Source organism: Octodon degus, unplaced genomic scaffold (assembly GCF_000260255.1).
Source record: "Octodon degus isolate 3935 unplaced genomic scaffold, OctDeg1.0 scaffold00315, whole genome shotgun sequence".
Taxonomy (NCBI): domain Eukaryota; kingdom Metazoa; phylum Chordata; class Mammalia; order Rodentia; family Octodontidae; genus Octodon; species Octodon degus.
In genome coordinates this window covers 484360-501874 of record NW_004524891.1, presented here as the reverse complement: position 1 = coordinate 501874, position 17515 = coordinate 484360, and the positions used below count along the sequence as shown (strand labels likewise).

At 43.9% G+C, this 17515-nt stretch overlaps 1 protein-coding gene across 6 annotated transcripts in view; it reads right to left on the bottom strand.

Moving 5' to 3' along the window:
- The window catches only part of Szt2 (SZT2, KICSTOR complex subunit), a 52046-nt gene extending 34574 nt beyond the window's left edge, over positions 1-17472 (bottom strand). For all 6 annotated transcript variants that reach the window (XM_023707876.1, XM_023707877.1, XM_023707878.1 and 3 more), the window contains exons 1-7: positions 17396-17472; positions 9872-9997; positions 9312-9485; positions 8359-8529; positions 3924-4055; positions 2887-3028; positions 2175-2281 (exon numbers count right to left, since the gene is read on the bottom strand). In XM_023707876.1, coding sequence (XP_023563644.1) covers positions 2175-2281; positions 2887-3028; positions 3924-4055; positions 8359-8529; positions 9312-9485; positions 9872-9997; positions 17396-17422 — 879 coding nt within the window. In that variant the 5' untranslated portion in view covers positions 17423-17472. The remainder of the gene's footprint in view (positions 1-2174; positions 2282-2886; positions 3029-3923; positions 4056-8358; positions 8530-9311; positions 9486-9871; positions 9998-17395) is intronic.
- Positions 17473-17515: the final 43 nt, after the last annotated feature.

The window sequence follows — 17515 nt, the reverse complement described above, 5'->3', positions numbered from 1 at the left end:
ACCACATCAAAATATGACAGTCTCCTTTGGCTGTTCCTTCTTTCCAGTGCCGGCTCCCTCTCCTGATGGCATCTGCCATGTGTACTTCATAGAGGAATCACAGAAAATTAATAAATTCTTGGCAGAATTTATCTACACCTTCACCTTCTATCCTCTAGGCTCAAAGAAAGACTCAACACCCACCTATTCTCAAAGAATCCTTCCAACTGTTTCTAGAGCTGATGCCTCCTGCCAAGTTAGAGGCTGTACTGCATCAGATTTTCCTTTGTTTTCTTACTTTCAAACCCTTCTTCACTATGGCCCCTTAGACTCTTGCTTAAGCCTCTAGCTTAAACAATAAAGCCAAAGCAAACAGAAACAACACCCCTCCTTCTACCCTGTTCCTCCCTTTAGCTACCATTCTGTCACTCCCCACTTAATCTGAACAGCCAACTTTCTTGCATCAACACTTATCTCACTTCCTTCTCTTCTACCCACTCTTCAATCCACATCAATCATTCTTCTCATCACCCCTTCCCTGAAATGGCTCTGAAAAAGGTCCCCGTGACCTCCTAATCACCAAACCCAAAAAGCACTTAGCAGTCCTTATACTATTTGATGTTTCTGCTACATCTTGCAATGTGCATTACCCCTTTTTCCAAACCCTTGACTTTTCTGACACTACAACCTCTGAGTTCTTGTATGCTATCTTCTTTCCTTGTAGGGCCCTTTTCCTACTGAAGACCATTAAGCATTGGTTTCCCCAAGGCTCTTCAGGGACCCCTTCTCAGTTACCATTTGTAGCTTCACCAATCTTAAATCTGTCTCTCTACTACTGTTGTCTCCTGGCTAGCATATCCAAATGAAGCTGCTACAAACAGTAGACATGTATAACACAATTTTACACTATGCCCTGTACTTTAAAGGCATCATCTGCCCTTAGTAAGGCAGGTACTCATAATCTTCATGTACAGTGAATCCAACCTGGAGCTTAAAAGTGCTAATAAGAAGAGTTAGGATTCACCACAGGCATGACTAACTCCAAAGGCCTAATGATCTTAGCTGCACTAATGCGCCAAACCACAGGTAACACAACATGCACAAACCCAAATTCATCATCTTGTCCCCCCTCTACTCCAACTGCTTTGTTCTGTGTGCTCTGCCTGCCATCCACTTGCCACTGAACTCAGAAGCCTGGACTCATCCCTCTCTTCTCTTTCCCCCTACATGCTCACACACTCCCATCTTGCTGATCACAAGCCATGCTGATGCTACCCTTCATTTTCTTCTCTCTCTCTCTCTCTCTCTCTCTCTCTCTCTCTCTCTCTCTCTCTTCCCAGTATTTTGGAGATGGTGTATCATTACAAAGTTCAGGCTGGCCTTGACCTCATCATAGCCCAGGCCTGCCTTGAACTCCCACGATCTTCATGCCTCAGCCTCCCAAATGCTATTATTTAAGGCATGCACCTCTACATCAGGCAATTTTCTTAATCTTCCTCCCCCTAACTCCCCTGATCCTTTCACCTTGGCAACTGCAAAAAAGTTTCCCTGCCTCCCCTCAGCAGCATGAGTGATCTCTGTAACATAAACTTAAGACTCCTCTTCTGCACCACCCACAGAGCTCTGCTCAAACTCCTTAACCCAGCAGAATGAGCTTTTCCCACTCCAGTATGGCTACTCTGCCAGGCTTACTTCTATAGCTCTTGCCTCCTGCCCTAGAATGCATAGGCCAGTTTAGCTGCAGTCCCTGAATATGCTCTCCCTCCTCTTTGGTTAAGCTAGCTTGAGCTGCGTTTTCTGACCCTTTCAACCAAAACAGTAACTAAATTAATAGTGTACATGGGGCAGACCAAGATCTGACTCAGATTTCAAATTCCTCTTTCTTCTTCCTATAATATGTCTCCAATCCTAAGGAAAGGCGACAACAATAAGCGTTCTCTCCCCCCCCACTGCCTGCTCCGAGCATGACACCTTTCCTCCCGGTATTGATGTCACCAGCTTCACTTGAGAGATCTTGTCCACAAGAAAGTGATTGGCCATACCTGGCTTTGTGAGATACTTTACTTCCTTCTCTCTTTTTTTTTTTTTTCCTGGTGGAACCAGGGATTGAACTCACACCCTTGCACTTGGCAGAAAAGTGCTTATTCCACTGAGTCCTCTCCCTGGCCTCTTTCTCTTTCCTATAAAGTCCTCACCTGCACAAAGGAACAAGCCACAGTACCACTGCGAAGCTGGTTCAGTAGTGTCTCACAGACAGCAACATCAGGAACACTGGTCACCCCATCTGTGATCACAATGACACCTGAAGCAGGGAACAAAAGACTCAAGAATGAAGACACTGACCAGACCAAGGTTACAGGGAGGCAACAAACTGATGAGGCCATGGACACATCTGTGTCCACCCACCAAGGTGTTTTATATACTTCAAGCACCTTTCCTTTGCCCTCATCTTCCTGTTTATTTCTTTTTGTGGTACTGGGGACTAAGTCCAGAGGCTCCCACCTATCAAGCAAGCACTTTATCATCAAGCTGTATCCCCAGCCTTTTGTTTTTAAACACTTTGAGACAAGGTTTCACTAAGTTGCCAAGGCTGGCCTTGAATTTGTGATCCTCTTGCTTCAGCCTCCCAAGTAGCTGGGACTGCAGGCATGTACCACCAGGCCTAGCCTGCTTCCTCCTCTTGATGTGAGATTGGTCTCCCCAGGTGATATCCACCTCTAGGGATCCTAATGGTTATCAGAGCTGAGGGTACTTGAGATATATACTAGCCCACACGTGCATTCTGCAAAGAAGGAGCGATCCCCTCCCGTAGGGCCCACTGTTCCAGGGAACCTCTATTTTTGTCAGTATCATCCCTAGTCTTTCTAGATCCATTTCCCCACTCCCCAAAATAATTTTTCTACTGACCTGCACTAGAGTTTGAGGGCAGTAATTGCAGCGCCAAGATGCCCTGACGAATCATACTGACCAACCCAAGATCAGCTGTCACCATGGAGACTCCCACCTTCCGGCCCAGGGGCTCTCCTGAGTCTGGCAACTGGTCTTCTGCCTGGTCTCAGTTACAAAACAGATAGAACAGGAGAGGTGGTATTGTTGTACCACCCAAAGCAAAGCCAGAATTTATTATTTTTTTCTCACACATGCTAGGCACATGTTCTACCTCTGAGCTATATCCCCAACCCCCAAACCAGAACATATAGCACAGTACTGCCCAGGCCAGGCACATTTAAGTCCTGTGAGGACCCCAACCCTCGTCTGCAGCTGGGTTCTGCTGTGCTCCAATAGACCTTGAATGGGGAAGAAGCCAGCACCAGGCAAAGCATCAGGCTATGTAGAGCCTATATTGAGCCCCTATCTTTTGCCAAGAAGTTTCCTTTCCCATATTTCCCATCACTGACCACAAGGTCTCTGAGGCAAAGCATACAGTGGTCCCCAACCATTTTTTTTTTTTTTTTTGCGGAACCGGGGATTGAACTCAGGCACTTGCACTTGCCAGGGAAGCGCTTATTCCACAGAGCCATCTCCCCGGCCCTCCCCAACCATTATTAAATAATTTATAATCAATTAAGTTGTATACAGTTATCAGGCACACAGACTTGCCATCTGTCTGGCCAAAATCATGGGATAGAGTAGTCCAGTGAGCTTAAACAGCTTTATCCTTGAGTAACTACTAACTAGAGATCAAAGCCACCTATGACCACTTTCTTAGACCCATGGGGGAAGAAGACCCACGAGTAAAACAACATAAGCAAATGGCCTCCATGTTCTCTCAGCAGGAATCTTTGGGCAACACTTCTGAGTCACCATCCTCCAGCAGGGGCCTGACCATAAGTGGTCACCAGCACACCTGTCCTTGGCTTGCTCTGCCCCTGGTTCCTAAGCTTTTGTTGCTCTCCAGCTGTCCTCTTTCCAAGTGGCTTCTGTCCACTTTCTCTCCCACATACCTGGCTCTGGGGATCGTACTGCTGCTGCAGCATAGTGGCCACTTTATCCTCAAAGAGGCAGAGCTGCTCATATACCTGCTGCAGAAATGCCTCACGCTGAGAAGGTTCCAAAAGGCAGCCTTGTACCAGCACCTGAGAGAAGGAAGGCAAAGGCTGAGATAGGAGGGTCTGGGTAGCACTGGACACTGCGTCTCTGCTTTCTCCATTTACTTCCATAGCTCTCCCAGGTGACCCAAACTTTCCATCCAACTGGATGGGCAGATAAGACTTCAGAGTCCATGTGCCCTCTGATCTACTCCAACAACCTAAGCCACGTACACTGTGGTCCAGCTCCGAGCTCTGACCATCAGTCACTAACCTGGAACCACAGCTTTCCTTGGCCTCTGGCCTCTACCTTGGGCTTCCTCAACCTCCCACATGGGGGTGCTGTAAGACTTTCCAGTTCTTAGGGGAGGTGCCCTGTAAACTGTCCTAACTCAGCCCAGCAAAGCTTTTTATTATAACTAACACTTTTTAAAAATTCTTTTTGATCTCTAACTACACTGCACACAGAAGCTACTGTAGATCTTTCCTTTTTTTTTTTTTTTTTTAAAGCTCAACAGGCGGGCTGGTGAGATGGCTCAGTGGTCTAAAGCACCTACTTGGAACAAGCGTGGCAAAGCACAGGGACCGCGGTTCGATCCCCCAGCACCACATGCCAGCCAGCCCCGCCCCCTGGTGGGCTGAGCTGGCGCCACACACACACACACACAATAAATAAATAAATAAATAAATAAATAAATGTTAAAAAAAAAAAAGCTCAACAGGCTCCTCTTATTCCCCCATGAATGCTCCCTGCTTCTCCTTACCCTTAGCAGGCAACCTGCACTCCCTCTTCACACACAGTGGCCACTGTGATGCAGCAAAAAGTCAGGTCATTAAGAACCACCAGTTGGTCAGTTCCTGTAATCCCAGTATTCAAGAGGCTTAGTCAGAGGATCATTACAAAGTGTGAGGCCAACCTGGGCTACAAAGAAAGTTCAAGGCCAGCCTAAGCTACACTGTGAGGTCTTGTCTCAAAACAAACAAACAAACAAACAAACAAACAAACAACTGAACAAACAAACCCCCAGCTGACTGTACTGGAGGGCAGGGTGTACTACTCTATCTCTCTGAAAATCACCCTCTAGGCTCTGAAGAAAGGATTTTCTCCTTCTCTTTTTCATTAAGGCCACTACACCTTATCTTGAACCTTTTGTCCCTCTACTGCAGCTCCATTCTCTCCACACAGGCTCCTGACTCCTGTAGACAGGCCTAGCAGTCTTTGCAGTGGCCCTGAATTTCACCCTTCTTTTCCTATAAGCTGTCCCACATGACTGCTTTTCTCCCTGACTCCTGCTCTCCTATGAAACAACTTCTTTATTCTCTGTCAGGATACTGTCCACTCTACAAGCATGAGAGAAGACAAATGGAAGCCAAGAAGTGGCAGAGCTGGAGCCATAGATGGAAGAGAAAAATGTTCATCTCCGTTTTGTTTGGAAGAGAAAATTGCGGTACAATCCAACCATCTCAGAGGTTGGCTAAATATATCAAAATGAAATAGGATAAAATATTAAGTTGTCGTTACAAACCATGTTTTCAAAGAGTATTTTGTGACATGTACTAATGCGTATGTTATTAAAAAGGATATAAAGCCATATATCTGATGGTTCTGCTCTCTTTGAATGGAGAACAATGAGGGAGAGCAACACACATTTATCAGATTACAAGGAAATTCCATGAAATGTTAACACTGGTTTTCTGGAAGTATTAAATTGTGGATGTATTTGTTTTTCCTTTATTTTTCAATACTGAGTACAGAACCCAGGGCCTTCACAATGACCCATATCCCTGGCTCTTTTTATTTATTTTAAGACAGGGTCTTATTATGTCACTAAAATGCTCAGATGGTGCTTAAACTTGCATCACCCTTTCAAAAGCTGAGATTACAATTGTGCAGCACCACCTTAGGCTATTTCTTTATATTTCAATGTAGCTTTTACAGTACATGTATTATAAATGAAAGGTTTTTTTTTTCTTTTTAGAACAGTTTGACACATCTTTTTTATTTTCTTAAATTTTACTAATACATGTTTGCAGTACGCTCTTCATGGGGGATTTGGCAAGAAACATCCTGAAGGAATTACAGGAAAATGTGGGGCTGACTCAGTGATGACAAATCACCACGCAGGCTAAGCTAAGAAATCCATTCCTTCCTCGCAGTTGTGGTCCTAGCTCAGGCCGCATCCTCACTCCACACTGCAGCAATCTGCCTGCTCTTGCCACATCCACACTGTCTCCTAGCCCACGTTCTGCACCAGCCACAAACAAATGTGGTCTTCCTTGCATACAAGCCTGATCTTGCCACTGTCTACTCAAAGCTTTCAGTGCTACCCTGTTATCTATGGCACATGGCTTTAATAGCATTCTGCACGTTTTCTAAGTGCCAGGCACTCTTCTGTTTGACAGGTATTAAAAATAATTAATAATTAATACAGGTACTGTTAATACCCAATTAGAAAAAAGATCCAGGTGTAGAGTGAGGTTTAAATAACTCATGTAAGGGAGCACAGCCAGTATGTGGCACACCTGCCTACGGGCACACTGCCAGGCAAAGATTCAGGGCTATTAACCACCACACTGAACTCCTATAAAGAAAAAGGACAAACTTCTAGCATGACGTTTAGCCTTTGTAGCTGCCCTCCATTTCGGTCTCCAGTCTCGTCTTTACTACAGTCTTCCTACACTCACATTTTACCGTTAAAACTGAACCATATACCCCATCCTAAAACACCGGCAACTGAGACATAGGCCTTTGCTGGTGTCTCTGCTTGAAAAGGACATCTATTCTTCGCTGGATGGTTAGCCTCAATTCTTTCTCTATGACTCAGTTCAATTACTGCTTCATCTAAGACTATCCTATTGCTGGCCCAGGTTTGGTTGGATGTTTCCTCTTGGTGTTCCCACAGCACCCAAGTCAAACTCAACAGTGTTCTTATCGCATTCAACTAAAATTACCTCCTTTAATATCAGCCTCCTGCTCTAAACTTTCAGCTCCTCCCATCAGGACAGGACAAGGTCTGACTCATCTGTGTCTCTGGGACCCAACCTGGCTCTGGCATCAAGCAGGCTTCAGTCTGTCTGTCAAGTGGAACTAAGTTTTAAGTGATAATATAACATTCATGCTCCCCGTGCCTTGCTTCTAGGGGCCTGCAAAGCCTGGCCTCTGTCTGGGGATGTGGCCTACAACCACCAGGCTAATGGCTATAGTAGAAGAGCACATTAGACTCAGGCAGAAGGCTGGCAGTCCCTGCCCTGGAACCTGGCATGCACCAACTGTATTTATTATGTGTTTCCAACCTTCAGCTGCTACTCCTGATAACTACCTCTCAAGAAAATGTGATGGCTAAGGTGACAGTATAGCCATCAGGATGGTTTCAGGGAAAGCCCCTACCAAGGGGTAGAAGGAAGTTATGAAAAAATGAGGGGAAACTGGGCCAAGCCTTATCTAAGTCCAAAACAGATATTCTAGTTACAGACTTGGCCATTCTCCAAAAGGAGTGTCTTGTGAGAGGCCGCCTGGATGGCAGATAAACCCTGCAATTATCTACATGGTCAGCATTCTACCCAACAGGTCACAGGACCCTCAGGGGAAAGACCTTGCTCTGTCCTATAAAGAAACTATATTTGGGGTATTTTGTAGTATTTCAAAATCACAAAACCATTCCAAAGGATCTGCTCCTGGGTTTGTGCCAGGAGTCAGCACACTGGAAACCATCTGTTAGAACTAAAGGAGGCAGGTAGGGAAAGGAGGAAATAGATGTCCAGGAGCCAGAACCAGAGATTCGTAAGATGGGTGAAAGGGCAAATTGCTTAGTCAGTGTCAATGACCTAGAGTACATGGGGAGGTTCTTTAGAACTAGAAGAATGGGGTCTCTCCAAGGGGAGAGGGGCTCATGGGAACAACTTGGAAAGATTCAAGAAGCTAACAGAGCTGGGGATTCAGGTATAAAGAGAAGTGATAGGGGCAGAACTGGTTGGTAGACTGTCTAAAATTTCCATATAGGCCCAATCTTTTGGCTGGCCTCAACCATATAATTTTTTTTTTTTAGATATGGTCTCACTATATAGCCCAGTCTGGCCTCGAAGTCTAGGTGATTCTCCTGCCTCAGGCTCCTGAGTGCTGGGATTAGAGGTGTGCACCATCATGTCCATCTGCCTCCGCCATACTGAGTGAAAAGTAATTGTCTTCGGCTGCATATACAATTATAATATAGTTGCTGCAGACAAGTAACAAAGCTTCTCTTTTTTATATATGTTATTATAACATTAAAAAGAAAAAAAGAAAAGAGGGCAAGCAGCCTTTGGACTGTAGGCTGGACACTCCAGAAAGGGTATAAGCTTGTAGAGACACTACCTGATGAGACTGGAGGCCAATAATGGAGGAGTAGGCCTGGATTGTCACGTAGATCTCGGGCTGGAAGTCGATGCAAGATCCAGGCACTCGGAAAGGCCGAAGTAGCCCACCTAGGCAGCGGGACAGCGCATGGAAAACTTCATCAAACAAGATCTCCCCTGTGGAATCATCCTGAAAACAATATAGATAAAGAGCTCTCAAATGTGTCCAAAGGCAACCCCCTAGGCAAAGGGCCATAAAAAGCAGCTTTCGAGAGTCAGCCTGAGACTTTTTTTTTAAATATATTTGGAGGGTCAGCCAAATAGCTGAGCAGAGGGGCTGGTGGTTAGATCCCTGGGCCTGCCCTGCTGGCCCCACCTCCGGGGCACACTGAGATGACAGCTGAGACTGGGTGTGGTAGCCAATGCCTATAATCCCAGCTCTTGGGAGGCTGTAGACAGGCAGATCACTACAAATCCAATCTAGTAGTGGGACCCTGAACACCCTATAGATCCTTCCCTAAAATACAAAAAATAAAAAAAATAATAATAAATGTATTTAGTACAGGGTTCACTGCACAGCTCCAACTTGGAGAGATCCTCCTATTTTCAGGCTTCCCAGTGCTGGGATTATAGGCGTGCACCACCTTGCCCAGTCTTGGCAGCCAGCTCAGTGCGCCTGGGAGTAGGGCCAGTGCAACATGCAGTACCGGAGATTGAACTCAGGTCCCTGAGCTTGCCTAAGCAGGCGTTTAGTCTGCTGAGCTATCTTGCCAGTCCCCAAGCCTTCTCTTATGATTGATTACATGGTCAGATTCAATGCCACAGTGGAATGGGATCCTGTGTGTTTGCCATTCCTTTGTAAGCCGGTCTTCTTCCCACAGTGGGACGCTGGGACCTGTTTCTCCCCTTGACCTTGCTTTCTCCTCATTCCCCCCCCATCCCACTACCCACTATCACCCTCCAACTGCTTACCACAATGCTAGTAGATGGACTAAGGTCAAGCTCAATGACAAATCGATACTGCCAAGCCAGGAAGGTGACCCGTGTGGAAGGTACGAGGAGGAATGGCCTCGGTACCACTGGTTCATCTGGCTGCCACCCAGGAGGGAGGACGCTGAGGACTTCCAACTCCTGCTCAGACTGAAGCTGACAATTAAGATGGAAGAAAAAAAAGGAAAGGGTCAGGAATGGGCCACCACTTTCTTTCCTGAGTCATTTGGTCACTTAGTGGCTGGGAGGTTGTATAAAATGCACTTAACCTCTTTAAGCCTCAGTGCCCTCATTTACAAAATGGAAATGATCCTAATACCAACCTAAGTGCTATTGTGTAGATCAAGAGAAGTCATGCAGATGAGGTGCTCTTTGGACCTGTGTTCTACACCCAGAGTAACCAACTACTGGTTCCACCTCCCATAAACCAACAACATGCTCTTCACCCCATCATCTGGAGGAAGTCATGAACCAGTCTCCCTGTGGGAAAGGTCACTGGCCCCTTCTCCACTTACAGCCCATCTTTCCTGTCTAGGCCTTACCAGTAGCTCCTGAGGTGTGGCCTGCACAGTTTGATGCAGGTGATTGAGGAACCAGGCCAGGCGAACATTTCGGGAGATTCGATAGTCCTTTTTCATTAACAGGAACACCTGCCCAGCTTCTTCCACCTAGGGGCAGAGACATTGATACAGTGCAAAAAAAAAAAAAAAAAAAAAATGTACTGCGTTCCCAGAAGACCCAGCTCCTATATGAGTGACTTCCCCAGGAGCGCACAGTCAGAGGCAAGCAGCAGAAGTGAAGTTTCTTCTTGTCACCACACAAAGCATTCCTAGCTTGTCATTCTTAATTCTGTTCCCATTCTGTTTCACAGACTTTGATGATACATGACCTTCCCTCATGCTTCCACAAATGCCTATATGAGTTTTCCTACTAACTAGCAACTTTTTGTTTTGTTTTGTTCTGGAAACAGGGTCTCCCTATGTAGTTCAGCTTAGTTTTGAACCTACTATGTAGCCCAAACTGAATTTGAACTCTTGGTAATCCTCCCACCTCTGCCTCCTGAGTGCTGGAATTATAGGTGTGCACCACCACGCACAGCTCAGCTACTAGCTCTTCACAGCAGGGATTATGTTTGTTTTATTTTTTGTGCTCTTATATTTGCCAAAAGGAGTCAAACATGATACCCAAAATGTGATACCCTAATATATCACCTGAATGCCAGACAGTTCCTTTTTAGTTTTTATTTTATTTATTTATTTATTTATTTAGGGTAGTACTAGGGATTGAAGTCAGGGCCTTCACTTAGAGTTACATTCCCAGCCTGTTTTTGAGATGGATATTACTAAGTTGTCCAGGCTGGGCTTGAACTTGTAATCCTCCTGCCTCAGCTTCTCAACAGTGCTAGGATTATAGGCATGTGCCACCACGACTGGCCCTCCTAAGTCTTGACCATAGTAGGCACCGGAGAAATTGTCAGAGTGAACAGAAAACCTCCTAAACCAAAACCAAACCTCTGTGGGTCACAGTCTCTACTTGCTATAACCTCTCCGTTGTCACCACCCTAGTTCCTGTCCTGCATTGCCTCGTAGGTGATCACCTGAACAGTGTTCTAACAAGCACTAAATCTCTTCTCCTTCCACTACATACATCCCACCAAAGCTTGACTCAGGAGAAATGTGACACTCTTGTCTATACATACAAATATGACAAGTGTACTCTGACAGGAAGAAACCTGACGCTCTGCCAAGAGTGCCAATTCTAGCAGTCCTTTACCAGTCCACTGAATCCTGCCTGAGCAGCAGCCTTCCAGAGCCCCACAGGGTTTTCCTGTCTTCCAGATCCTGCAGCCCCAGCAGATAAACTTGCTTAGACTTCCAGAGGAAGTTAGGATCAACTGGCCTGAGCTTCCCACTGCCTTTCTTCCTTTACTCTTCGTTGTTCTAGACAAATCACACCTTTCTCCCCTGTGTCCCTGACTGGTGAGGGGAAGGATACCAGTTGTAAGAACTGAAGAGAGGGTATAGAAGAGAAATGAATAGAAATCAATGATTGCTCGTTGAGAAATATGATGTTGAAAATAAGTTTAAAAAAAACTGTTCTTCTAAAGCAAGGCAATATGCACAGAGAAGATACTGAAAAAAACACCCAAAAAGCAGCAAGAAAGTCTGCCTGAAGGAGTGTGGACAGCAGAGAGGCAATGTCCCAGGATGTAGAGAAATCTTTCTTCTGCAAGATAAAAGGCAAGCAAAAAATAAAACTAGGAACAAATACTGGGCAATGGCAAAGATGGCAAAAAAGAAAAACTCGCATCTATTGAACGTCGAAGATAAACTCAACAGAACTCTAAAGAGGTTAAATGCAAAAATGTCACATTCATAGCCTGGACTTGGATTCTAGTTTCACTACTTAACTACCTGTGAGACTGTCGAAAAGGTACATAATTGCTTTAATTCTCAGTATCTTCATTTGTAAAATGGAAGTAATACCAATATCACTCTTAAGTGCTGTTAGGTGGATTCAGGGAAATCATGCAGATGCAGTGCTCAGAACAGTGCCTGGTATTTAGTAAAAACAAATAAAAGCTAATTTTTATTTAATAATAAATAAACTATAGACTATCACCAGGTGCAATACGAGTTCTCTGGGTAAATTTGTTCAGCCTTCATGGCAAAACATGTAATGGAAAGCTCAAGAGCAAAAGAGGCAACTAAGTACTAAGTAGTAGGTTTAGCGATTAGAAATCAAACCAAGGCCTGACGAGCACATCAGATGATAAGCAAAACTCATCTACTGCGAGTGACAAATGGCTAAAAATTGAACTGTTTTATCTATTTCTCTCTTAAAAGCAGGTTAAAAAAAATTGAAACAGTGACAAAAAGGAACATGATGGGGTAAGAAACGGTATTTTGACAAAATTAGAGGTTAAAAAAATTAAATATTGATATGACATGATTCTACATTATTTTATGTGGTCTCTATGAGATTTAGAACCACACTTTGGGAAATACTATACTCTACTGTCCTGTTTTATCCTGTGCTAAAGTAGGCTCTCGATAAGATTTTAGGTTTTATCTTAAGAACAAGGTCAAGTTACTGCAGGGTTTCAGCAAGACAGTAACAATGTGGTCAACGTTTAAAAAACATTTTTTCTCTTCTGGCTAAGTGATTAGAATGGCCCTCTGAGAATCGGGTTGGGCTGACAGTGGTCTAGGTCAGAACTAATCAAAGTAGCCCTTCTGTGAACTGCTTGAAACTGTCCCCAGTTCGATAAGCAGCGGTGCTACTATGCAAAGCTATTGCTGCCTTTCATTGAGAAAGTCTTAGGGGGTGAAAATAAGAGTCAGCTGAACTAAACAGTGAGTTTAGTTGGATTTTAAGAGGTCACCAGGCTAGAACAGACCAGAACTAGGCAAGCTCTTAGGATACAACAGAAAACAAAAACACTCAGGCCAGTGAGATAGCTCAGCATTCAAAGTGCCTGCTTAGGCAAATGCAGCAACCGGGGTTTGATCCCTGGCACCACATGCCATGCTGGTCCCACCCCCAGACCTGTAAGCCCGGAGACCATGCTTGATGGCACACGCCTGTAATCCCAGCACTATGGAGGCTGAGACAGGAGGATCACTATGAACTGAAGCTACATAGTGAGACCCTGTACCAAATACATTAAAAAAAGAAAAAAAACAAAAAAAAGACACTCATTCTAGTTCCTAAAACTTATCTATTAATAGAGAACAAAACTACTAATCAAACAATCATTCTAATTGCTGTATTACTACAAAATGAGTAACACTCTGAAGGATAAGAACATGCCTCTGGGGCTGGTGAGATGGCTTAGTGGTCTAAAGCACCTACTTAGAACAAGCTTAGCAAAGCACAGGGACCGCGGTTCGATCCCCCAGCACCACATGCCAGCCGGCCCTGCCCCCTGGTGGGCTGAGCTGGCCGGGCGTGCGCGCACGCGCGCGCGCACACACACACACACACACAAAAAAAAAAAAAAAAAAAAAGAACATGCCTCTACCACAAGCAACAAAGTAGCCTGACCTAGGTTAAAAATACTTACCATTAATACTAAGTGGGAAGGGAATAGGGTCACCATAGTGGAAGGAGGGTAGAAATGCATGCTATACTTTCTTTAGATTATTAGTTAGCAAGTGCTAAATTTTACTACTATGCAGCTGCCTTTTCACTACCATATCCCTGGTATTGTGAATGACACACTGACTTATCCAAGGCTAAACTGACTAGTCTACAGTACCAATCAGTTTTTACAGAATCTATCTTCTTGAACCAATGAACATCTGCCTACCTTTTTTATAATGTTTCTCTGATATATGATTCTACAAAGCCAAAGCTTCCTAAATTCTCTTCACATTCAGGCTGTACTTTATCAGAGCTGGAAGACTTAATAATTTAAGCAGCCAGAATGGTGTTTTTCAAAGTGGGACCCAAGGACCAGCTGCATCAGAATCACTTGAGATGTTAGTTAAAATGCACACTGGATTCCTGGGCATCACCACACAGCAAGTGAAATGAGAGTAACAGCTCAATGATCTACATTTTAACAAACTCAAGTGATTCCTCCATATTACTCTTTAAGAACCCTTGAATTCATTGTTTTCACAGTATCCACATTCATACAGAGCTTTAAATCCCTCTTGAGTCTGAAGTGCATTCTTCTTGGAGTAATTGGACAAAGACAAAGCCTGCTTTGAATCTGAAATGCAAATCTTGTCTATTACTTCTTCACCTAGGTGCTTGCTTAAACTTTCCAGGCCTTAATTTCTTCGATAATGTGGGTAAGAATATCTTCAGAGGGATGTTGTTGCAGTTAAAACAGTCAAGCAGCAACAATGCACAGGAAGGCAGTCACTGTTTAGAATATTTATCGAGGCCTATATACCATTTATGCCAAGATGAATACACCATTACCAGGCACTGTGCTGCATACCAGTGAAACCCAAATGCGTGAAACATGGTCTAATTAGTTTTCTGGGTTTGGGATCTGCCTGTTTGAGGTCTGAATTATTTCTTGAGCTTTCTCTAACCTGTGTGCTATCTTCTGCTAACAGATTCCCAGTAAGTAATGCAGACCCTTACCATCTTCCTGAGCTATCAGAAGTCTCCTTACCACTATACTTACACCAAAGTCCTAAACCTCTAGCCTGGCCACAAGCTGAAGCTTTAACTTTTTCCAAACCCTCCCTGCCCCCACTGTCAGTGCTCAGGTAAGAGCACATACTCAAGTATTTCGGGCACTTAGGACTAAATGCTGGTTCTGCTGCTTATTAGCTACATGGCTGTGGTGCACACTTAACCTGTGCCTTGGTTTCTTCATTGGTAAATAGGGATAACAGTGCCTATTTCAAATCCTATTTCATGAGGATTTGCTGAGAATTAGATAGTCAATTTCAATGTCATTTTCTGAGGCTTCCTGATTCCCTCCCCGCCCCAGCCTCTGAATGAAGTAGGTTAAATGCCCAGTTAAACTCTTAAACATTTTATTCATTTCTTTGAAGTACTCAATTATCATAATTCAATGTCTATCAAAAAGATAAGGATCATGTCTATCTTAACACCTGTCCGTCCTGACCCTTATAGTTAGGATGAGTCTCAGTCCATAGCAGCATTTATAAACTATCTTAAGTATCTGATGTCTACATAATTTTGTAAGTCTAAATCTACCCAATTTTTCTCAAGGTTTTTTTTTTTTTTTTTTTTTTTGATGTGGTACTGGAGACTGAACCCAGGTAATCTCTATTGCTAAACTACATCCCAAATCCTTTTTTATTTTTTGAGACATGTTTTGCTAAGTTGCTCAGGATGGCCCTGAACTTGTAACCCTCCTTCCTTAGCCTGGAGTATCTGAGACTATAACAAGCATGTACTGCTACTTTCTCCTGGGATCTTCTAAAAGCCACTTTTCTATGCTCAGGGACAGAACTATACTCATTTTACCTTGAGATAAAACTTATAGAAATGCAAATCAAGAACAAGTACAGGCTGCAGATATAGCTCAGTGGTAGAGTGCTTGCCTACCATGGGAGACCCTGGGTTTGACTCAAAACTAGGAAGTGCTTAACTTTCAGCTGTCATCTATTTCTTACTTCCTTATGTGGTCATTAAAAAAAAAAAAATTAACATTATGTATGTGGCTTCATTACATTTATATAGGACATTATTATTTTATTTTACTCATTTTTTGAGACAAAGTCCCACTATGAGTTCAGGTTGGCCTTGAACTCACTATGTAGCCCAGGCTGGCTTTAAACTCAGTGATCCTCTTGCTTCAGCTTCCCAAGTGGTGGGACACCATGCACATCACAACAGTATTACTAAGACCATCCACCTAAAAGGTGTCTTGTATTTTCCCCAAATACTCTCAATGTCTTCTCATTTTAACCCATATGGAAAATGAGAAAAAACTTTTTTTAGTTTCCTAAAAAAAGACCATACGTTGGCTATCATTACACCAAATCCTAACGAAGTGGACATTTGTTACCCTGTGGTTACTTTATTTATATTATAAACATTACGGTTAAGAAAATGAAGATTGTCAGGACGCTGAGGCAGGAAGATTGAAAGTTTGATGCCAGCCTGGGTTACACTGTACAATGAGTTAAAAGGCCAGCCTAGTCTGCATAGGGAGACACTGGCACAAATGAACAAACAAACAAATGGAGTCAGATCATTCGTTTCAGATTCCTAGTCCTGGTACTGAGCACCTTGGGATAGGCCAAATAGCTCAGGGGATTAAAACACAAAGGGGGGGGGGTTGATCCCCAGGCCTGCCATGTCAGTCCTGCCCACAGAGCATGCTTAGATGGCAATTAAGACTGGGTGATGGTGCATGCCTGTAATCCCAGCTCTTGGGAGGCTGTGAACAGGAGAATCACTATGAGTCTAATCCAGCAGTGAGACCCTGAGCACCCTATAGACCCTTCCCTAAAATAAAAAATAATAATAAAAAAATCCAAGCACCTCTGTAATTTTTTGTGTGAGTGATACTAGATGTTGAGCAAGATCTTTTAAAAAAATTATTTTTAGGGTGAGGCAGGAGGAACACCCTAAGTTCAAGGTCGGCCTGAACTACATTTAATGGAATCTTATCTCAGAAAACTAAAATAAACAGTTTTTTTGCTTGGCAAATGGGAAGGACACCAAAAGATGGAGGGAAAGAAACAGGAGAGAATAATTAAGATTTATTATGAACACTATCAACTCTCCAAGATGAACGTAATTATCATTGCTACACATATGTACCAATAAAAAAATTAAAGATATGAATTCAAAGGTTTAGTAAATGCTTCAACTAATAGGAAGAATAAATTATAGGCATGGCTCATTTGAAGTGAAAAAATAGGTAAGACACTACTCAAATCCTATTAAATTGACATTCCTTTCCACTATAGGAGATGCTATGTGACAAATGTCTAGAATAATCCTTTTCCCTTTATGATGAGATATTTACTTGCCAGGCATATAGTAGACATTTAATAAGTGTTAGCTTTTATTATCATTATTATTATTCTTGAGACTGGCAGTTATTTTTAACTAAGAGTTGACACATCTTGATTTAGGTCTTATACTTCAGAATTCTTATCTGAATTTAAATATTATATTTTAACTATTGTTAATCCAGTAAGTCCCTTGCTCCAAAACACTATTTAAAATACTTGCATCCTAGATACAGTGCGGCTGGACCTGTATTAACGCGTAAAGTCGATTGCATTTCAATGCTTGAGGAAATGCAGAAACCGGCAAAGTGAGCGTACTGCCGTGTTGTCCGATGCAACCGCAATAAGGAATCAACGCACAGGTTTGGTACTACCGCTGCGATTAGGTCAAAGGGTCGGAGGCGCGGAGGGAATTTCAGTAAACAAACTGAAGAACTTCTCCTCTAGGCTCCCCATCGGAACTGCGGACCGTGAGGCAAAAGCTCGAAGGTCTGGCCTTCGGGGCAGGCCGGGCCCCGCAGAAGCTACGCGGGAAGGCGCCACACCTGCCCTTCGGATCCTCCCCCTCGGGTCGCGGGGCCCAGCGCCGGCCCGCCCGCCCCTCACCTCCGGCTCCGGGCGCTCCGAGGCCATCACACAGCCCTCCCGCGCCGGCCGGGCAGAGGAGGTAGTTCCACGCCTGACCTCTGACCCGGTTACCTCGGCGCCCCGTAGGAAACGGAAGTT